This window comes from Macrotis lagotis, chromosome X (assembly GCF_037893015.1).
Source record: "Macrotis lagotis isolate mMagLag1 chromosome X, bilby.v1.9.chrom.fasta, whole genome shotgun sequence".
NCBI classification, from domain to species: Eukaryota; Metazoa; Chordata; class Mammalia; order Peramelemorphia; family Peramelidae; genus Macrotis; species Macrotis lagotis.
Window position 1 is genome coordinate 467,558,493 of NC_133666.1, and position 24,283 is coordinate 467,582,775.

The 24,283-nt window shown below is 35.9% G+C and overlaps 1 protein-coding gene across 5 annotated transcripts in view; it reads left to right on the plus strand.

The window, feature by feature from the left end:
- Positions 1–24,283, plus strand: part of RALBP1 (ralA binding protein 1) — a 64,157-nt gene that overhangs the window by 14,384 nt on the left and 25,490 nt on the right. For all 5 annotated transcript variants that reach the window (XM_074208761.1, XM_074208765.1, XM_074208764.1 and 2 more), the window contains one exon: positions 10,695–10,987. In XM_074208761.1, coding sequence (XP_074064862.1) covers positions 10,744–10,987 — 244 coding nt within the window. In that variant the 5' untranslated portion in view covers positions 10,695–10,743. The remainder of the gene's footprint in view (positions 1–10,694; positions 10,988–24,283) is intronic.

Genomic DNA, 24,283 nt, shown 5'->3' on the forward strand with positions numbered 1-24,283 from the left:
CAGTGGCCAAGCTGCTTGCTGTGTGTGTGCTCCTCTGTGAGGAGGTGGAAAGCAAAGAAAATATTTAGGATGGTCCCTATTTTGATCAGATTTCTTAAGATTTTTCAAAGTTATTTGAAAATTATTTACCTGCTATTTACTTGTTTATTTTAGTTCATATAAATTCATTCTGTTTATATAAATTGTTTTAGATTTCTCTAAAAACTATTCCTTTTGTCATTTTTTATAGCATAATGTAATTCCATCTATCATATGCCATAACTTATTCAGCCATGCCCCAAATGATGAGCATCTCCTTATTTTCCAGATTTTTGCCCCCTTAAAAGGAATTGTTACAAATATTTTTGTACATTCTTTTTTTTCTCTGTTTCTTTGCTCTCTTTTATGCAGAGGCCAAGTTAGTGGTACTTGTTGGGGTTAAAAACTGCATAGTTTAGTGGGTTTTTTGGAAGGAGAGGAAAAAAGTTCTGTATCACTTTACAGAATGACTGAAAAGAAATTTCTTTAGTAGCACTCTTCCAGGTTCCCTTCTATTTACTAAATGTTATAAATTGCTCACAACCATTATTTACTTCTCTGATGCCTTCTGTGGTATTCAGTTTTGATTCATTAGAGCGTATGGTATTATATGCCTTGAAGTCATATGACAACAAAGGTGGTAGAAAATTGGTTTTAAACAGATGGGTCTTTGTTTCTGAGGAGAAATTTGGAGTTATTAAAAGGAGTTATGTAATTTCTCAAATGCAATCCAATCCACTCTCTTCTCGTTTAATTTTGGGCCCAACTTACTTTTAGTGTCTGTCTTATTAAAAAAAAGACACCCCCCCTCTTCCCCCCCCCCCTTAAACTTTATAACTGGCCCCTTTCCAGTGAAACTGGCCTCCTGGCTATCCATGAACAAGAAACCATATCTTTTGACTTCAGTCATTTTCACTGGCTGGCCTCCATTCCTGAATGCACCCTCTTTGGTAGCCTTTAAATTCCAAATAAAATCTCCCATTCTGCAGGAAGCTTTCCCCAATTTCACTTTATTCTCTTCCCTCTGTTATTTTTTCCCCCTATTAATCTTGTATGTACCTTGCTTTGTATTTTTTTTTTTTTTTTGGTATATTTCCCATGAGATTGTAAGATCTTCGAGGGCAGGGACTGTCTTTTACCTCTTTTTATATCCCCAGAGCTTAGCATAGTGCCTGGCATATGGTTAGAACTTTATATGTTTATTGGATTGATTACTGCATAAAAATTAGTGTGAAGGTCATTCTCAAGGATAGGTATAATCAGAAAAAGAAATGCCATAAGAATGGAAGTATGATGTAGTAGAAAGTGCTAGATTTGAAGTCAAGAGCCTTGGGTTTGAATCCTAGGCTCTTCCTCTTACCTGCCTAAATGCAGGTAAACTATTTGATTTGCATTAAGAGGGCCCAAGTGTCTAGAATGCATGAGGTTACTGAAGTGTGGCTTAACTCCTCAGTTGCTATGAAGATTGAATGAGATAATATTTGTAAAATGCTTATTAGTACACACAGTGTAGAACCTGTGTAAGTGCCAGCTTATTGTTAACTGATAGTAGGGAAGACCTTGGTTTGCTGCTACAGATAGTAATAGACCTTGACCAAAAGCTTCAGTTTCCTCTTTTGTTTAAATGGTGGTAATAAATTTACCTGTTGCACAGGGTTATTGTAAGAATCAAATGAGATAATATATGCAGAGTGGTTTTGTAAACTTTTAAAGTATTGTATCAGTATTAGTTGCTATAGTTGATTCTGAACTTAAATGAGCTCTTTTCTTTATTTTTTGCAAGGCAATGGGGTTAAGTGGCTTGCTCAAGGCCACACAGCTAGGTAATTATTAAGTGTCTGAGGCTGGATTTGAACTCAGGTACTCCTGACTCCAGGGCTGGTGTTCTATCCACTATGCCACCTAGCTGCTCCCCCTTTTTTCTTTTTTTTAAAGAATGTTTAAAAAAATTTTTTTAAGGCATTGAGGTCAAGTGATTTGCCTATGGTCACACAGTTAGGCAATCATTAGGTGTCTGAGGCCCAATTTGAACTCAGGTACTTCTGACTCCAGATCTGGTGCTCTATCTACTGTACTACCTAGTTGCCCTTAAAGCAGGTTTTGTCAGTGTATTCTGGAAATTCGAGTCCCTATGACCTTTTTAAGGAGTCTATGTGGTGAAAACTATTTTCATAATAAGACATTTTAATTTCAAACAAGATAAGTATCAATAGATATATAACCCACATAAACAAAAACTTAGAATCCTTAATAATTTTTAGGTTTATTTACTGTTCAGTTGTGTTCTATTCTTCATGACCTCCTTTTGGGGTTTCCTCAGCAAAAATGGCATAGTTTACATTTTTCATCTCTAGCTCATTTTACAGTTGAGAAAACTGGACAAACAGGATTAAATGACTTACCTAAGATCACACAGTTACTAAATGTCTGAGACTCAGGGAGATGAATCTTCTTATAAAGCCAGGCATTCTGTGCACTGGGGCACCTAGCTGCTTATTTTTAAGACTGTAGGGGAGTCTTGAAATCAAAAGGTTTGGTGATCACTAGAGTATCTCTAAGAATTTTTTTTAATTTTAGAAAGGTTTTATTTATTTTGAATTTTACAATTTTTCCCCTAATCTTGCTTCTGCCCCACCCCACAGAAGGCAGTTTGTCAGTCTTTACATTGTTTCCATTGATTTAAGTTGAATGTGATAAGAGAAATCATATCTTTACAGAAGAAACATAAAGTATGAGATATAGCAGAATTACTTAATAAGACAACATTTTTTAAAAAATTAAAGGTAATAAGTCTTTGGTCTTTGTTCAAACTCCCCATTTCTTTCTCAGGATCTCTAAGAATTTTTAAAAAATTTAATAACACTAAACACATATAGCATCCATTCATTAAACACATAAAACATTCTAGCATCCATTCATTAAACACATAAAACATTCAGAAGGAGCATGTTAATATTAAATTTCCTGTTCTTTAGACTGGTAAAAAAGAAATTTAACACTGCAGGCTGAATATTGATTTAGAAAACCACAATTTAACATTAGCTATGTTGTATTGTATTTTTATTATGTTAAAGCATTTCCTAATTACACTTTAACCTGGTTCTATTCTAACTAATTGGGCAGACCTGGTTTTGATACCTTGACTTTAGTCATTTCTATAAATTCTCTCTGCAACCCTTTTGATCCCCATTCCCTCGAACCCCATTGAAAAGGCAAGAGCATTCAAATAGTGATAGTGTATATGACATTGCCCTATACTCACCTGCCTTTCTGCTATTAAGGGGTGGGTGTATGTTTCATTATCTGTTTTCCTAAAGGATAATTGGTTTTTTAGTTAGTATTTGGTTTCCTTTGAACTAACTTTTTTTTTTTGAGTGTAAGTCAAAAATGCCAAATAACTGCCACAAATAAAAAAAAAACTATAGAAATTCAGAAATGGAGAGAGATCATTGTGCAAAAGTTTGTAAAAGCAATTGGAAACTTGAGCTGGCCTTTATGGGAATGGGTGGGATTCAGATAAGTAGAAAGAACATTGCAGCCAGCTAGAGAATGCAGTTTAGACTGATTTGATCTGAACCAGAAAAATAATGAAAGGTAAATGTGGATAGGTTTAAGATTAAATTGGGAGAAAGCCTTGAATGCCAAGTTAAGGCATTTGAACATTACTCTGTCTGTAATGGGAAGTCATTGAAGTTTTTGGAGAAGGAAATGACCTACTGAAAAATGATGTTTTGAAAAGATTAATTTTGTTGATAAGACAATTATTTGGAGGGGGAAAAGGAAGAGAGGTTAGGCTGGAAAACCAGTTAGACTATTACTGTAGTCCAGTTTAATTGGGGTGGGAGCTATGGGAATGCAAATAAGAGGTTGAATTGTGATAGCCATGAGAAAGGAAGCAAGACTTGGTGACTGATGGGATATAGAGAATAAAAAAATGTGAAAGATTAATAATCAGATATAATACTTGCATAAAAAGTCTTAATACTATTATGACTAAGTTCTCCCTGGACTGTTCCCTGATCTCCAGTATCATTTCACTCTATTCCCATTTATACATTCTGTGTTCCAGCTATAGTAGTAGCCTCTTAATTGTTTTCCCTTATTATCCTGCCTTCTCTTGACTCTGTACATTTGTTTAGGTTAATTTATAGGCCTATTGTAATTGTTACTGTCATTCTTTCTCCCCAAGCACAGTTCTCTTCTTTTAGATCTTTTCTGATATTCCTTCCAGTTAAAGGAATCTTTTTTCCCTCTTTACATTTTCTTCATAGTACTTGGGCTAATTCCTCAGCCCTAATCTCATTATTCCTTGCAGTTTAGGGCATCTAGGTGGCACAGGTCCTGGAGTCAGGAGGACCTGAGTTCAAATTTAGATTTAGATACTTGCCACTTACTAGCTGTGTGACTTTGGGAAAGTCACTTAACTGTGATGAGCATCTCTAGTCATCCTGATTCATAGATGACTACTGGACCCAAATGGTTCAGGAGGAGAAAGTGAAGCTGGTGATTTAGCATGGCATCTCCTCACTCAAATCCAGTTCATGACATTGTCATGAGATTACCTCCCTGATCCTTTTCCAGTATGAAGAACAGACAATCCACAAAACCCTCATGTTTAGATTGTGAACTCCTTGAGGGAACAAATCATATATTTTTTTTTATCTTTTTATTCCAGTACTTGGTGTAGTGAGATATAGTGGGTACTTAATAAATTAATTGAATCAGTTCGCTGAATCACAGCCTGGAATAATCAATTTGGAGTCAGAAAGATCTGGGTTCAGGTCTTGTATTTTAGAAATTTTACTGGCAGTATTACTGTGGGCAAGTTAATAACACTTAGTTTCAGGGTCCTCAGATTGAGAATAATACATAAGGTTGTTGTTATGCTCCAGTGAGATGAGGTTCAAAAATGAAATGGATCCCTTGAAAAAGGTTGTAATTCTCCTTGGAAATGTTCAGTCAAAATCATATGAACTTTATTAAAAGGTATTTTGTAGTGGGGGATTCCTTTTAGTTATAGATTGAACTAGCTGACCTATAATTCAATAATAATGATGATGATTCCTTGGATAGACTATATTGTGTTCAATTCAGGGTACCAAGTTTTAGGAAGAATATTGATGAATTAGATGATGTTTAGAGAAGAATGACTAGATTAATGAGAGCTCTAGATACCATGTCATTTGAAGAATAATCGAAGGCATGTTGTGGTGTTCAGTTTGGAGAAATGCACAGACTAAGAAATGATATTTAGTAATTTAAGGACTGTTAATGTGGAAGAAGAAATAGAAAATTTTCTTTTTTCATGATAAACTTAATAAATGTAATCATTTCAAAGAGGAACAAAAAAGGAATGTATGTGAAACCATAAATTGATCCAGTTTTTTAACTAGATATATTAAAATTAATCATGTAGTGATCAGCAAAATTGCCATTTATTTTTCCTTCTAAATTCCTTTTTTTTTTAGGTTTTTGCAAGGCAAACGGGGTTAAGTGACTTGCCCAAGGCCACACAGCTAGGTAATTATTAAGTGTCTGAGGTCAGATTTGAACTCAGGTACTCCTGGCTGCAAGGTTGGTCCTCTATCCACTGCACCACTTAGCTGCCCCGTAAATTCCTTTTTTGTTTTCATCTTGATATTTTTTCCTAAACATTCTGCTTAATTAGTTCTAGGGTGCAGAAAGTAGATTATAATGGTTAAAAGTAGCTAAAGGGCTAATTTTCACTTTATAATAAGGAAAACTTTGCTGCGTATCCAGAGTGGCATAGGCTGCTTTGGATAGTAGTAGAGTCTCACTCTAACAATATTGTTAACATTATTTCTATATAATTAGTTTCTTTTCTAATCTTAAGCATTTTTTAAGCATTTAAAAAATAATATTTTGAGAGGAGCCTTTACTAGACTCCCAGTACTACATAACACAAAAAATGAAGAATCCCTGCAAGAATAACAATAATAATGCACATTTGTGTAGCATTTTTAATGTTTGCAAAGTGTTTTACAAGTTTTATTTTCATTTTTTTCTCACAAATACTTGAGATTGGGTGCTGCTACTATTATCCTCATTTTATAGATAAGGAAGCTGTATTAGAGGTTGTCTACCAGAAAGCTAATAGGAATCTGAGACTTGGAATTGAAGTCAGGTCTTCCTGACTCTATATTTAGCACTATTCGCCTTCTTCTTCTAGAGGTCTTCAAGTAAAAGTTAGATTACCCACACTTTGACAATTTTGTAGATTAGATTCTTGGTCACAAGTATAGGTGGAATAAGATGACTTTTAAAGTAGTCTCTTCTGACTGAACTTATTTCCTCATTTGTAAAATGGGAAAATACTCTTTGTACTATTTGCTTCATAGAGTTATAGAGAAAATACTTTGAAAAATTTTAAGTTGGTTATTATCTTGATTTACTCTTCTACAATATAGAAGATTTATAGGAAAATAAAAAATGAGAACTATGAACTGTATTGGTAGCTGTGAAGAGATTGTGACCTCAGGGGTGGCTAGGTGGCACAGTGGATAGAGCACTGGACCTGGAGTCAGGAGTACCTGAGTTCAAATCCGGCCTCAGACACTTAATAATTACCTAGCTGTATGGCCTTGGGCAAACCACTTTAACCCCGTTTGCCTTGCAAAAAAAAACAACAGAAAAAAAAAGAGAAAAAGAGATTGTGACCTCTATTAGTAGGAGTGTATAACAACACTGATGAGATTTTAAGGATATGGTCATCCAAATTGTGATAATTTAACAAAAAAATATATGATCTTTGGGTTTAGAAACAAACAGGAGTCACTTTGAAGATCAAGCAGTTATTTCCTATAAAAAGTGGCTCATTTGAACTTTTTCAATTCAGTTCAATATTACATGTCTGTAGAATTCTACTCAGCTTTGAAAGGCAAGGACAAGGGAATGTTTGAAATCTATTATTTTTGCCTTTTAGAATATTATATTTAGGGGTTTATATAAAGCACTTTAAAGGTTAAAAAACTGTTTTATACATATCGCCTCATTTTATCTTTACAACTTCTCTGGGAGGTAGATATTAATATTATCCCAATTTTACAGTTGAGGAAACTGAGGCAAACAGGTTAAGTGAGTCATTCAGCTAATAAGTAGGTGAGTCCCTTTTTTCCTAACTCCATTTCCAGTGCTCTTTTTTTTTTTAAAAGGTTTTTGCAAGGCAAACGGGGTTAAGTGGCTTGCCCAGTGCCACATAGCTAGGTAATTATTGTCCGAGACCAGATTTGAACCCAGGTACTCCTGACTCCAGGGCCGGTGCTTTATCCACTATGCCACCTAGCCACCCCTAAGCTCTTTCTTTTAATCTAAATGAGTAGTAAATTCTCTATCCATTGTACCTAGATGCTCTGATGTTTCTTAAAAGCTTAACATATTCTTGTAAATTTAATGCCACCCAACTCAGTTCCTTTTACACCAGAGAAAACTCTTTTTTATCTCCCCACTATTATTGGGGGGGGAAAAAAGGAAAAAATCCCCAAAAACAAATCTAGCAAAATAAATTTTACATTGACCTTATCCAATATATATATATATATATATATATATATATATATATATATATATATATATATATGCATGTGTGTGTGTGTGTGTGTGTGTATTTGCACTGTGGTTGTAAGGCTAAATCTTGATTTTTAATCTAGAAGAGTTTAAAGAAGAATTGTTGTTTTATTCTTATTTTATAAGGGGATGGATGACCTGTGCAGAGGAGATGGAAGAAAGTGATTAAGACTGAAGGGAAGAATTAGGGATTGATTAGAACAAGAACCTGACGAAGGAAGCTTCTTAGGCCTTGGTGAGAAGGAAGGCCCAGTTCTTGATTTAGAGAAAAGAGATGAATGATTATAGGGCAGAGAGAAAGGTTTTGAGGTATGATGCAGAAGACTTTAGGAAACCTCAGATGTTTGAATTCAGTCTTCAGTGTTAAATAGGAGGAAACTGAGAGAAAGGAATGGGGGTGGAATTGTAAGAATGTGATAGGGAATTTAAAATAAAAAAGAAGAGAGGTCTGAGTATGAGATATTTTAGAGTAATTTCTTGTTTCCTAAATAGTGATTTGAAAGAGAGAGTATTTTATAACCATTTTAGTTATAAAACTTTCAGATAGATTTCCACTAAGTTTTAATACTGTTCTTTATTTTTAACCTGTACATATCTCCTCTAAGTTGTAAAACTGGTAAAGCAAGCTGTTGGCTTTCTGGCTTCCTTTTAAAGATGTTATCAAGTTAAACAAACCATCAACTGTATTTTAAAATTAGTTCAGCTGAGCAACGTTCATTTTTTTCTCATTATATTACAAGCAATGTTTTACAAGCATTTTCCTTTTGCCTGGGTGGATGATTCTTATTATATATACTGATTAACACTGAGGATATAGATGAAAAGGTTACTCATTTTTTCTCTCATTATATTACAAACAATGTTTTACGAGAATTTTCCTTTTGCATGGATGGATGATTCTTATATATACTGATTAATACTGAGGATATAGATGAAAAGGTTATTTCAGTAATAGTGAACTCTTATTTCATTTGAGAAATGGAAATTTCATTTGTGGTTTTGACTTTTTGATCTGTTGTCTTGGGGAAATTTTATTAGCTACTATTATTAGCTGTTGGTATGCCTTGCCTCATTATGGTGCTGAAAATAATCATTGTTTCTTATAACTTTTAAAAGTACTATTTCTTGATACTCCCCCTCCCCAGGAAAAAAAATCCAGCATACTCATTTCAGTGGTTTATGAATTATTAAACTAATAGGAAATAGTGTTGAGTAACAAAAGGAACGTCTGGAGTTGGGGGATGATGGTTCAGCTTTTTTGCTTGACATATCCAGTGTGACCTTGGATAAGGCATTTAATTTGCCTGGGCCAATTTCTTCATTTATAAAATGAGGGTCTTGGCAAGAAAAACAAAACCCATTACAGAGTTGTTTAATCGGGCAAAACTTGCATTAACCATGTCCAAAAAGAAAAAAAAAATGTACTTAATAAGTGCTTGTTCTTTTCCCTCATTCCTCCCTCCTCCTTAGAATATAATATTCTAAAAGGCAAAATGTTTTGTTGTGTGTGTGTGTGTGTGTGTGTGTGTGTGTGTGTGTAAGGGGAGCACTAAAAGCTTAGCACATCAAGAGCTATTCTGTGAAAGAAAGTAAGAATTCTGTGAGTCAGAGGGCTAGCAATGGAGACAAGAGGGAAGATCCCATTCAAAGGCATGGAAATGGGAGATGGAACATTAACTTTCTTAGTCTATACAGCTACATACTTGCTTGCTGTATTTTTTATTTTTGCCTAACTTTTAAACTTTAAAGCCCTTTTTCTGTCATATTAACTGATAGGTTAATAATCATTCTCTAGTCAAATGTCATTTAGGAAAGATTTCAAAGTTTAAAGATACCTCCTAGTAGAGACTAACAAGCAAGTATATCTATTTCTTTTCCACTATTCAATTCTAGCTTTTAATTGCTGCAATAAGTATACCTACAGCATATACTTGTAATATATGCAAAATATATTTCAATAACTAGCCATTCTTTCCAGTTTCATTGTTTTCCTACAATTTATATTGCACAATGCCACTTAATAAATCTTTCTGAACCCTCCGTCCCCTTTTCATTATAACAGAAAATGATGACTATTGTCTAGGATCAAGTCTAAACATAGATAAAATACTTTATGTTTAATGTTTTATTTTTCCTCATTAGAATATAAATTCTATAAGCGGGGTCTCTTTCATTTTAGTTTAGCATTTAGCAAAGTGTATAGCCGACTTAAAATAGGTGCTTAATAAGTAATGAATTGAATGGAAATTTAAGTTGTTCCAGCAAATGTTGGGGAAAGAATAGTGGGTGAAGTGACATGTCCTCAGATTTGTTCCTGACTTTCCCATTTAAAAATTTGTGACAATGAATAATTCACTCATCCTCTCAGAGACTCTGTTGTCTCATTTGTAGGGACAAATTTCTGCCATCACTATCCCAAAGATTTATTACACGTATCCAAATGTGCTCATTTATTTGCATCAATATAGCATTTAACATTTTCAAAGTTTTATTAGTGTGCAAGAGGATCATACAAGGTCAGGAGCAACTGTTGACATGAGGAAAAATTGTTTTGACTTAATATTAACAGCAATTAATGGCTACTTACTAGTTATGGGTAACTGCTATGCAGCAGAAGTACTATGGCTAATGAAGTCCCAAAAGTGATCATATATATATCATTGCATGGCAGATTAGCTTAATTGTAATATGTTGTTTGACTATAACGATAAGTACTAATATGTTCTGTCTTCCTAGTTTGTTATTCAAATATGGTATTACGGTTGTTCCTAGCTTTTAAAACACGGAACTTTGATGAAGAATATAGCCAAGAGTATTCCAGAATAGTGATTGTTATTTCTTTCAAGAAGTTTACTGCCAAGAGCACTTCTTTCAGGACTACAATTTTTAGAATATTCTATGTGTATTTTTGGTACTCTGCTCAGACTGCTTAATAATTCCTAGAGAAGTGAAAAGTGAATACTTTAGTTAAAGTAAAGAAATAATGCAAAAAAAGGGGGGGGGATTCTTTGCTTATTTTAAGGAAGTAGGTGAATTGCATTCCTGAGTTATTTATTTGAGTTAGATTTGTGAACTGCTTTTTCCTTTTGCAGGTGTAATGGATAGGTAACAGAGAAGAATTTCACTTATCAAGAAGTCAAAATGACTGAATGCTTCCTGCCTCCTACTAGCAGCCCCAGCGAGCACCGTAGGGTGGAGCATGGTAGTGCTCTTACTCGAACTCCCAGCTCTGAAGAAATCAGCCCTACTAAATTCCCTGGATTATACAGGACTGGTGAACCATCACCCCCCCATGACAGCCTACATGAGCCTCCAGATATAGTATCTGATGATGAAAAGGAACATGGAAAGAAAAAAGGAAAATTTAAGAAAAAGGAAAAAAGGAGTAAGTACAATTCCTCCCCCCCAACTTCCAGTTCTAAGTCCTATGATCTTTGATCTTTTAGAGTAAATATATAGTCCATCTTATTTCATTTTTTCCATTTTTTGTTATAGCTTTAGTAAGTTGCTTTATATGAGAGCACAAGACTTATCCTTCAAAAATGCTTCCATTTTTTTTAATTGGAAAAAATATTGTTGTAGGAGGATTTGGGGGTCTTCAAATAAAGATTAGGAGATCTTGGTTAGTGATTGAATTCACATACATCCCTGGGATTTAAAAATTTTCAGGATTTATTATAGAAGGTTACAAAGTATAGAGATTAAAAACTTTTCTCCTCCTAGAAAAGCAGTAAGCACTTTGAGGTTAGGCTAAGCGAGTTAGAGAGAGAGAGAGAGAGAGAGAGAGAGAGAGAGAGAGAGAGAGAGAGAGGGAGGATAGATAGCCATAGGGGCCCAGTGGGCCTAGGCTGGAAGTATGTAGCCTAAGAAAGAGAGAAAAAGATAGTCATCCTTGCAAGGCGAAGGTAGGATCAAGGAGAGAGAAGGGCACTAGCCCTTCTCTTTTGGACTTAAATTCACTTTTGTAGAGGGTTGGACAAAGGGTGGCACCTAGGGAGTGGTCTACCACCTGACTCCAGGCCTTCTTCAAAAGGCAAGCTATGTACTTGTCCTTCCTGTCCCAAGATATGTGTCCTCTTAAGTCCAATATGTCATTTCCTGTCACCATCAAGAAGACAGTACAGATTTTACATTTATTTAATAATGGTAGAATAGGAGTCAAGAAATTGACATTTTACATTTTTATAAAATTTAATTTATTTCTAATTACAAATCTCCCATATTCATAATTCTTTGCATCATTATGACTTCCATGAAGATATTTCAGTATTTGCAATTGAAAAATTTCTAGAATTAAGCTACTTATCTTATTTATTTGTTTGTTTATTTATTTATTTAAGGTTTTTGCAAGGCAAATGGGGTTAAGTGGTTTGCCCAAGGCCGCAGGTAATTATTAAGTGTCTGAGGCAGGATTTGAACTCAGGTACTCCTGACTCCAGGGCCGGTGCTCTATCCACTGCGCCACCTAGCCGCCCCTTAGAACTAGCTATTTAAATCACTTCAAGGATCTGTAATTTTTGTTGGTGTGGACCCAACCTAAGTTAGTCTCCAAGAATTACTATGGCTAAAATATTCCATTCTTGACTAGGTTCTCAGACAGTCCATCTCAAACTAAAACTTGAAGCTTTTATAGCAGGTCCAGCCTTTGAGAACCCAGAATGCCATACTGCCTCTCTTGATTAATTTGAGTAGGTCTTTAGATGGAGAGCTATTTAAATTTTGTATTAAAAAAAGTTAACTTTTGTTCATATAAATTCTTACTTTTTGGGAGGTGGGATATGCATGTGCTTATTTTCTTATATCTAGTATGTTCTCATGTAGTATTTTATGTGTCATCAATTTGAATATTATCTTGTGTTACCTGACAGAAGATATCCTTATTTTCTATGTTCCTTTCCTTATTTTAATTTATATGGAAAAGGAAAAAAGTGAACATTTATACCCATCATAAACTATTCGCATTGATACTTATAGATATTATTTTCTTTGAGGGAATGTAAGCTTCTTGAGGACAGGAACTGTCATGGTTCTTTTTATATTACCACTACCTCTCATATAGAAATGCTTAAAAATGCTGGTTCATTAATTGTAGTAGATATTTAAGATACGCAGAATAGAACTGAAAGTTTTTCTGATATTGGATTTAGTGACAAATGAGGGTTATATTTATCTGAGGAATTTTAGATCTGAATCTATTAGTTATTGTAATGTTAATTCTCTTAAGATTATTATTATTAATTTTTAAATCATTAAACTTGAAAGTTAAAATGGGAGATGATTTCCTTGAGGCATCATGAATAGTTTGCCATACCTCAAATGGATTATTTTTAAATTAGTTGGAAAAATGCCATGGTATTATAGGTAATTAAAATTTTATTTATTACTATGGAAAGTTTTCCCCTTTGCTTTTCTCTTAGTTATTATGTTCTTCAAAGTGTAAAGTAAATAGATTTTATTTTCCTAGAGGCAGAGATTCAGGTTATTGGATTAATTTTAATGATATCTGATCTTTTGTCTATTTTCTACTTCATATATAGTAATAATTTTAAAACTTGTGAAGGGAAAGATATTAAATCAAGGAAGAGAGAGATGCTACAGAAGTTTCTATCTTTAAAAAGCTATCATTATGTTAATTTTTTTGCAACTTGAACCAGTCACTCCATGGGAGTTTTGAAAATGGAAAATTTATATTGCTGTAGGTAGGAGGGTATACTTCAGTGATTATTAATGCAAAGTTTTTTTCTTTTTTCTCCAACTAGGATCCATCTTCCTACCCTTCTACCCCAACTCTCCCTTCCTACCTCCATTGAGAATACAAGAAAAAATAAAATCCATTATAAACATGTATAGTCAAAATACACTGACCATACTTGTTAAAAAATGGTCTTTATTTTGCATTCTGAGTCTTCCACCTCTCTTGGCAGATGGAAGCAAGTTTCATCATTACTTGTTTGGTATCCTGTTTGGTCATTGTGTGGATAAGATTTCAGCATGATAGTATTCTATCACATTTATATAATATAGCTTGTTCTTCCATTGAGTATCCCCTCATATTTCCATTCTTTGCCTCCTCAAAAAAAAAAAAGAACATTTTTGTATCTACAGAGTTTATTTTTCTTAGGATTAAGACCATCCCTGCAACATCACCCCAATCTGCTGACCCTTTTTTCTTTGACCCAGAAACTCTGAATTTTGGCTTTGATGATCCAGTAATTTTCATTTTGGTATAACAGTTCTTTCAATTTACAATTTGCTCATTTGGTTTTTTTTTTTTTTTTTTTTAGGTTTTTGCAAGGCAAAATGGGGTTAAGTGGCTTGCCCAAGGCCACACAGCTAGGTGATTATTAAGTGTCTGAGACCGGATTTGACCCCAGGTACTCCTTACTCCAAGGCCAGTGCTTTATCCACTATGCCACCTAGCCGCCCCTTGCTCATTTGGTTCTAAGAGATACAGACAGTTTCTTTTAAGATTTCTAGGCTTTTTTTTTTCTTTTGGTCATGGTGGTCAGATAGTCCAGTTATTCTTAAATTTTTATTCTGCAGGATCTATTTTCCAAATTAGTTTTTGCTGTTAGAGACTTTACATTTTCTTCCATTTTTTCAAACTTTTGACTTTAATATTTCATGAAACATTATAGAGGCTTTTATTTGGCCCATTTTAAATTTTAGGGAGTTTGTTGGTTGGTCAAATCATCAAGCTATTAATTTTATCAGTTATTTCTTCCATGGCTCTCATTTCTTTTTTTTTTAATTACATGTGTAGTTTTCAACATTCACTTTTTATTAGATATTAAGTTCCAAAATTTTTTACCTCCCTCTCTTGTTGTCTTCCCTCTCATAGAAATTTTGGAATAATTTTCTTTATTTTTGGGGTGTCTTGACCATCTCTGTCACCATAATAGTTATTTATGATGAAATTCTTTTTTTCTCATTCTTTTAGCTACTTCCTGTATGGATGTCAGGGTAGGACTCTGTATATTCCTGGTGAGTAGGTGTGTCTGAGCTGCTCTTATTTCTGATTTCTTGGGGTATTGAATTTTGTGTTTTAGGATTTTGGATACCTACTAAATCCCAAACTGCCTACAAATATGCCCATATGTTTGTATCTGGATATGGTCCTGTATTTCTTCTGTCATTTAAATTCCATGAAAAGGCCATCTACAATAGGTGGTTTCATTTTTTGTCCCTCTCACTCCTTTTTTAACCCCTTTCAATATGATTTCCAGTCTCCTCATTCTATTGAAATAGGTCTCCAGAATTACGCATGATCTCTTTAAAGTTGCCAATGGCCTTTTCTCAATCCTCAATCTCTCTTGACCTTTGACCTTTTTGCAGTCTTTGGCACTGTTAGTAATTCTCTTTTCTTTAATATTCTCACTTTTTTTTAGGTTTTTTTGTTAGGCAGTGGGGTTAAGTAGCTTGCCCAAGGCCCCATAGCTAGGTAATTATTTAGTGTCTGAGGCGCGATTTGAACTCAGGCACTCCTGACTCCAAGACTGGTGCTCTATCCACTGTGCTACCTACCCACCCTTCTGCCTGACCTTTAATCTCATATGTTTAAGAACTGCCTTTCATGCATACCAGAATGGATGTCCAGTAGACTTCTTAAACTCATCATCATTCTTCTTAAACTCTCCTTCCTTCCCATTGACTAGAGGGCAAGGTCACCTCTCATTTCTTCAGGCTCACAATCTAGGATTCATTCTGAATTCCTCACCCTCCCACCCCCATATCCATCTGTTGATTTCACCTTTGCATCATCTCCAGAATATTCTCTTTTCTCTCCTTATATTACCCCCTTTCTGGTGTAGGCCCATATCAACTTGTACCTGGACATTTGCAATAGTCTGTGGTAGAGCTACCTGCATCAAATCTCTCCTCACTCCATTCCATTTTCCATTCAGCCACTAAAATTATTTTCCATTCTGACTGTAATCCCTTAACTCCAGTGGCTTCCATTTGTCTTCAGGCTCAGACACAAAATGCTCTATTTGGCATTCAAAACCCTTCATAACCTGGCCTCCTCTTCCCTTTCCAGTTTTCTTGTGCCTTACTCTTAGACACATACTCTTTGATCCAGCTGGCCTCCTGGCTGTTCTTCAAACAAGATAACCCATTTTTTGGCTCCAGGTATTTTCTCTGACTACCCCCATACTTGGCATGCTCTCACTCCTTAACTACAACTACCTACTCCCCAGGCTTTGTTTAATTCCCATTTAAAATCCCAATTTCTAGGGGTGGCTAGGTGCCACAGTGGATAGAGCACCAGTCCTGGAGTCAGGAGTACCCGAAGTCAAATCTGATTTCAGGCACTTGATAATTACCTGGTTGTGTGGCCTTGGGCAAGTCACTTAACATCATTGCCTTGCAAGAACCAAAAAAAAAACCCCTTAATTTCTTTGAAAATCTTTTCCCAAAACTGTAGTGTCTTCCAACTCTTAATTACTTCCTATTTATCTTTTCTGTAGCTTGTAAGTTTATATTTGTTTGCCTGTTGTCTCCCTTGTTAAATTGTGAGCTCCTCAAGGGCAGTAACTAGCTTTTGTCTCTTTAACTCCAGTGTTTAGCACAATGACTCTGCACATAAGCTATTAATAAATGTTGTTTGATTGATTAATAAAGTGGGGATTACAATCTCTTAGTGCTCCCAAAGCATCTGATTTAGAGCAAAATCTTGATTATTCTCCCCCTTTCCCAGCAACTCTGCAAGTTTCTGAGCAGAGTCTGAGCATCAGTAGACAGTAGCTAGCTTCAGTTGCTCTTAGCCATCTGGAACCTCTCCTGGTTCAATTCTAAGAAATCCAGGCTCCTCTTTGGTCTGGTATTCCTGGGCTGTTTTTCATCTGCAAGCTTCAGACAGTTTGACACTAAAGTCCTGCTATGTTCCTGCAATTGGAGACATGCTGCTGCTGCTGACTGCTCCTCTCTGAGAAGGAGGGGATAGGCAGGTATAGGCCTACTCATTGTTCTGTCTTGGATCTCAAATTGAGATTTGCAGCATCCTACCTGTCCCCCTCCTGGTTCCCTAGCATGGATCTGGGTAGGCCTTGGCACATAGCTTCTTCTGGCTCCTATAGGATGCCTTCCCCTGAAAAGTGCCTTGGTCTGGTCCCCAGTGTGCATAATGTCCTCTGTCTTGCCCTATGTTAACTTTGACTTTCTGAATTTCCCCATCAAAGTTTGGTTGGTTTGCAGGAATTGTTTTCTTTGGGGTAGTCTTTCTATACTTCCTGCTGCCCTACTATCTTGGTTATTCTAGTTAATCTTTCTAAGCCTTAGGATAAAAGTGTTTGTTCTACCTACTTTACAGGATTCTAGGTAGGAAACAGGCCTTTAAGATGTTTGTGACTTTTCAATTCAATTTAGATATTTTAAATTCAGACAAAGATCAAAGTGAAATGGTTTGACCTGAAGGAGGCTACATCCCAGGAACATACAGTCTGCACATGAAAGTCAAAGAAATTTTAAGGGAGAAAATTCTAGTAACTTAGATCCAAAAAGGTTAAGGGTGGACTTTGATGCTTGAGCCGTACTTTGGAGGAAATTAAGGATTTTAAGAAGCCAAGGAGAGAAGGGAATGCTTTCTAGACATAGGAGACTACTTTTGTGCAAAAGCTGAGGCTGAAGTTGGGAAAATGTGTCTGAGAAGGAGCTAAGAGGCTCTGGAATGGATTTCGAGTTGTGTTTGTGTGTGTGTGTGTGTGTGTAAGGGAGTAATAATGAAATAAACTTGGAAAGGTAAATCAAAGCTAGAAAGAAGGCATTAAACTCAAGGTTGAGGATTTTGAGGATCTTTTATTTTATCTTAAAGAAAATAGAGAGTGAAATGAAGATTTTTGAGTTGGGGGAGGGGTGTTAGTTATGGTCTGGGGTAAATGATGTAATTTATACACATTTCATTTGCATAGCCTCCTAACTCTTCTGTCTTCATTTTCTATTTTCTCTAATTCATGCTCAATACAGTTCTTGATATAATCTTCCTAATGCTTGGTTCTGATCATCACTTCCATATTTGAAATCTTTCGATGGTTCCTAAATGCTTAACAATTAAAGCATAAACCTTTCTGAATCTAATGTTCAATGCCTAATTCATTTTTATTCTAATCTAACTTCCCAGCTTTGTTACCATTTCCCTTGATGTTCCTTGATTGCAATCAAGCAGTTATTTAATTTGCTATTTGGTCTTCCTTAATACAACTCTTTCAGAATTTGTCTATAGCTATTACTTTATTTGCTTGTTTGCCTGTAAAATCCCCTTCCATATTCCTACTGGAAGAAATCTTCCTTTCATACTCAATCAGATGCTGCCTCTTCTGTGATTTGATACTCTCTGGTAGTTCTACCTCTGCTTTATCAAGAAGTGATTTGTCTCTTTGTTGTCTGTCTGTTCTGACCTCTCCTTTGTATTTCTTACATAGTGTTTTGTACTATAGTTACTTTTACAAATTTTTAATCTCCTCTGTTGAGTCTGAGTTCCTCGGGACTAGGAACTGGATCTTTTTTATGCTTGGAATCTAGCAAGGGCCTTGCAGTTTGTAGGTACTTAATTGCATTTATTGAATTTGAAAAAAATCATATATATACACACACAGACAGGTATGTAAAGAGGATCTCTGATTAGAAGAAAGAATGTTACTTTGGAATTAGAAGGATAGGTTTAAATCCTAACTCTGATCTGGCTAGGTCTGTGATGTTGTCAGTGAAGTCATCTGTTACCTGTGAGGCTTCAGTTTCCTTAACTGTTTGTAGCTATGTGAATAATATAATGATCCCTCTGCTAAGAACATAGGATTTTTGTGAGAATTAAATTAAAACAGTTAAATCTTAAAGTACTGTATTAAATTTAAAATATTATTCCTATATGCTATCTCATTTGACCTTCACAATAACCATGTGAAAGAACCTAGGGCATATGATAAGATCCTGATAGTTCAGAGGAAACAAGTAAAGCTCAGAGAGGAGTTTTTTATATAGTACTTTCTATGTATCAGGTAATATGCTAATGACTTTACAGTTGTTATTTAAATGATCCTCACCAGAATCTTGAGAGGTAGGTAGTTATCTTCATTTTACAGATGAGGAAGTGAAGGCAAACAAAGGGTAAGTGACTTGCCCAGGTCACCCATTTAGTAAGTGTCTGAAGCTGGATTTGAACTTGAGTTTTTCTGACACCAGGCCTGGTGTTCTAATCGCATATTGTTTAAATTTTTACAGGTATATTTGAATATTACAGATCAATGAATTGTTTCATGCATTTAAAAATTTTGATCAAAGTAAACTTCCTTAAATAATTAGCTCCAAAATTATAGAAATAAATAGAAATAAAGAAAAAGAATTGTTTTTTGATTTGATTTTTGGGAATTTTTGACAGAACTAGAATTCATTTGTTTTTTTAATGTGTTTTTATTTTATTTTTTCCAATTATAATTTTCAGTTTTCTTTTTTTTCTTTTTTTTTGCAAGGCAAATGGGGTTAAGTGGCTTGCCCAAGGCCACACAGCTAGGTAATTATTAAGTGTCTGAGACGGGATTTGAAACCAGGTACTCTTGACTCCAGGGCTGGTGCTTTATCCACTTAATGGTAGCTGTGAATAATAATACTTACATGATCCATCTGTTAGGAACATAAGATTTTTGTGAGAATTAAATCATTCTTAGTTGCTATTTCATTTGATCTTCATATTAACTATGTGAAGGAATCTAGGGCATATGATAATATCTTCGTAGTTCAGAGGAAAAAAGTAAAACTGAGACAGGAATTTTTTTTTTATATAGTAACTTTCTAGTGCCAGGTAATGTGCTAAGGACTTTTTTACAATTATTATTCCTCCTCACCAGAAGCGAGATAATTTTTTTTTAAATTTATTTTTATTAAAGATATTATTTGAGTTTTACAATTTTCCCCCAATCTTACTTCCTTCCCCCCACCCCTCCATGGAAAGCAATCTGTCAGTCTTTACTTTGTTTCCATGTTGTACCTTGATCCAAATTGGGTGTGATGAGAGAGAAATCATATCCTTAAAGAGAAGAGAAGTCTAAGAGGTAACAAGATCAGACAATAAGCTATCTGTTTTTTTTTTCTAAATTAAAGGGAATAGTCCTTGCACTTTGTTCAAACTCCACAGCTCCTTATCTGGATACAGATGGCACTCTCCTTTGCAGACAGCCCAAAATTGTTCCCGATTGTTGCACTGTTGGAATGAGCAAGTCCTTCAAGGTTGAACATCACTCCCATGTTGCTGTTAGGGTGTACAGTGTTTTTCTGGTTCTGCTCATCTCACTCAGCATCAGTTCATGCAAATCCCTCCAGGTTTCCCTGAAATCCCATCCCTCCTGGTTTCTAATAGAACAATAGTGTTCCATGACATACATATACCACAGTTTGCTAAGCCATTCCCCAATTGAAGGACATTTACTGGATTTCCAATTCTTTGCCACCACAAACAGGGCTGCTATAAATATTTTTGTACAAGTAATGTTTTTACCCTTTTTCCTCATCTCTTCAGGGTATAAAGAGATAATTTTCAACATTCAGCTTTTGGATTCTACATTTTTCTACCTCCTTCCCTATCCTCCCTCTTCTCTATGACAAGTAATCTGATACATGGTATATCCAATCATATTTAACATATTTCCTTATTAATCATGTTGTGAAAGAAGAATCAGAACTAAAAGGGGAAAATACATAAAATAAGTTTTAAAAAGTGAAAATAGGATGGTTTGGTCTGCATTCAGACTTCATGGTTTTTCTTCTGGATGTGGATGGCATTTTCCATCACAAGTTTTTAAGAATTGTTCATGATTGGGGTGGCTAGGTGGTGCAGTGGATAGAGCACTGACCCTGGAGTCAGGAGTACCTGAGTTCAAATCCGGCCTCAGACACTTAATAATTACCTAGCTGTGTGGCTTGGGCAAGCCACTTAACCCCATTGCCTTGCAAAAACTTAAAAAAAAATTGTTATTGATTATTGAACTGCTGAATTCAGTCCATCATAGTAGATCATCTCACAATGTTGCTGTTAATGAGAATGAAATTCTCTTGGTTCTGTTTACTTCTCTCCCCATCAGTTCATGTATTTCTTTCCATAGTTTCCTGAAATCCTCCTCGTAATTTCTTACAGAACAATAGTACTCCATATTCCTATACCATAATTTATTTAGCCATTCCCCATTTGGTGGACATCCCTTCAATATCCAATTCTTTGCCAAACTAAAGTCTTGAGCCCCAGTCTCATGCTTTTTTCACTAATACTATACTATTTCTCCCTTCTATTCACTAAGAACTTTGGGCCCAAATCTGGTTCATAGTAAACTCATGATAAGAATGAGAAATAGGCTTTAGTAGTAGCAGTAATACCATTCTGAGAGATAAACTTTGATGTAATTCACTAAACCCAATCTGTTCAAATCTTGACTTACAAAGCAAATGTAGTTTATTGGTCCAAATAAAAACTGAACTTGGCCCCTCTGCAAAACCCCCAAATCTGGATATATCTAAAACCTGAGTATCATCTCTGATAATGCTCTTGAGTATTTCTCTGAAATTTTTGACAATAACTTTCTAATTTATAGTTATTAATAGTAGTCATAGTTTTACCCTTCTCCCTGATCCCTCAGCCCTGTGGACCTCATTGCCTGGATATCAGTCCTTCACTCCTTGTTCATATTCCTATAGCTGAAAGAGACCTTTGGAGAGTGAGCAGGGAAGGACACCTCTGGAGGATCTCTGCCTTCCATTTGACTAGAGAGCTGAAAAAAAAAACCTCTTCAAGTTTTGGGATTTGAGTCTTCTGTTTTCAAAGAGGAGTCTCAGTGAAGAGCTTTAAAATTATTCAGGGTTCAGGGGTGGCTAGGTGGCGCAGTGGATAGAGCACCGGCCAGGAGTACCTGAGTTCAAATCCAACCTCAAATACTTAATAATTACCTAGCTATGTGGCCTTGGGCAACCCACTTAACCCCATTGCCTTGCAAAAACAAAAACAAAATTATTCAGGGCTCTGCAGTCTTCAGGAAGGTTCTGGTTGAGATTTGTGTCAAACCTCAGTGGAAATTCTAGGTGACTAAGGTAGCAGAAAGCAGGTTTTGAAACTTGAGAGCAATTAGAGAATAATGAGAAAGTTAAGGAGGCTCCAGAATCTCAATGTTGGATGTTTCAGAAGTCATCTAGTCTAGCCCATAATGAATATGAATTTTCTCCTCTATATCTCTGACAAGTATTTGTCAAGCCTCTACTTAGAGACTTCCAGTGAGGCAGAATTCATTTTCTTCTGAGACAGCATATTCCACTTTTAGACAGCTTGAGTTTTTTTATTTTGTACAAATAATGTTTTTTTATACATTACTAAAATATTCTTGTTTAAGAGTAAACATAATACCCCCCCAAGAAAATATAGACCTGCATAAGTGATAAAGTAAAGGGGAGAGAAAAATTTAAAAATAAAAAAAATAATAATAATTGTAGGTATGGCCAGGTGGCACAGTGGATGGAGCACCAGCCCTGGAGCCCCGAGCACCTGAGCCTAAATCTGGCCCCAGACACCCAACAATCACCCAGCCGTGTGAACCCATGCAAGCCACCCCAACCCCATTGCCCTACAAAAACCAAAAAAAGAAAAAAAAAGACCCAAAATAAAATAGTAATAATAATAATAATAGTAGTAGCAGGGGCTGCTGGGTGGCAGACAGATTACTGGTCCTTGAGCCAGGTGCACCCAGGTCCAAATCCAACCTCAGACACCCAATAATCACCCAGCTGTGTGGCTCCAGGCGGGCCACCCAGTCCCATTTGCCCTGCAACGCCCCCCCCCCCGAAAATAATAATAATAATAATTAAAAAAAATGTGCTTCAGTCTGTGTTCCAACACCACCAGCTCTGTCGTGGGTGGATCACATTCTTTAGGATAAGTCCATCACAAAAGTTACTTCCATGTTTTTCCACTATTGCCATTGATGATCGCAACTCCATTCATACTTCTCTACTACCATGAACTATATTTTCTCTCTCCTTTCACTCTGTCTCTGCTGTATGGTAGTTGAGTGGCGCAGCAGACAGATCCCCGGCCCTGGGGCCAAGAGGCTCTGAGCCCACATACCACCCCTTACCCAGCTTCCACCCAGCCCTGTGGTCCCGGACAGGCCATCCAATCCCAGCCCCTTGCAAGAAGTAAAAAAGAAAATGTCTTATATCTGACCACTCACCCCCATGGTCCATCCTCTCCTCCATCACTCACCCTCCCCATTCCCCCTGCCCCCCTTCTTACTCCAGTATATTTGAGTATATTTGCTGTTTCCTCTCCTAGCCACCTCTGATGAGAGCAAAGATTCCCTCATTCCCCCTTGCCTCCCCCTTCCATATTGTTGCAATAGCTCATTGTAATAAAGAAAAATCTTATTATATGAAATATCTTAGCCTATTCTTCCTCTCCTTTTTCTTTCTCCCATTACATTACATTACATTCCCTTTTATCTATTGATTCCATTTTTACACCACAATATATCTTCAAATTCAGTTTTCTCCTGTGCTTCATCTATAAAAGCTCCTACCTGCTCTATTAAATGAGAAGGTTCATATGAATATTATCATTATCATTTTTCTATACAGAATACATGTAGTTCTTCATCATCATCATTATGTCCCTCATATTTTCCCCTTCTCCTCCACTCTGTAAGCTTCACCTGAGTCCTGTATTTGAAGATCAAACCTGTTCAGCTCTGGCCATTCCAAAAGGAACATTTGAAATTCCCCTGGTTCATTGAAAGTCCAACCTTTTTTCCTTGGAAGAGGATGTTCAGTTTTGCTGATTCTCGGTTGCATTCTAAGCTCTTTTGCCTTCTGGAATATTATATTCCAAGCCCTACGAACTTTTAATGTAGTTGCTGTTAAGTCCTGTGTGATCTTGACTGCAGCTCCACAGTATTTGAATTGTGTCCTTCTGGCTGCTTGTAATATTTTCTCTTTAACTTGGGAGTTCTGGAATTTGGCTATAATATTCCTGGGGGTTGTTTTTTTTTGGATCTCTTTCTCGGGGAGATCGGTGGATTCTCTCCATTTCTATTTTGCCCTCTGCTTCTAGGATATCAGGGCAATTTTCCTGTAATAATTCTTTGAAAATGATGTCAAGGCTCTTTTCCTGGTCATGACTTTCAGGTATTCCAATAATTTTTAAATTATCTTTCCTAAATCTGTTTTCCATATCAGTTGTTTTTTCAATGAGATGTTTCACATTTTCTTCTAATTTTTCATTTTTTTGGTTTTGAAGTATTGTGTCCTGATTTTTCATAAATTCAGGAATCTCCCTGAGTTCTATTCCGTGTCTGAAGGATTTGTTTTCCTCTGAGAGCTTTCTTATCTCTTTTTCTATCTGGCCAATTCTGCTTTTTAAAGCATTCTTCTCCTCAATAACTTTTTAAACTATTTTATCCATTTGACCTATGCTGGTCTTTTTTTTATTATTATTTTTTTAGGTTTTTGCAAGGCAGATGGGGTTAAGTGACTTGCCCAAGGCCACCCAGCTAGGTAATTATTAAGTGTCTGAGACTGGATTTGAATCCAGGTACTCCTGACTCCAGGGCCAGTCCTTTATCCACTATGCCACCTAGCCGCCCCTCTATGCTGGTTTTTAACATGTTATTTTCTTCAGCATTTTTTTGGATCTCCTTGACTAAGCTGCTGACTTCATTTT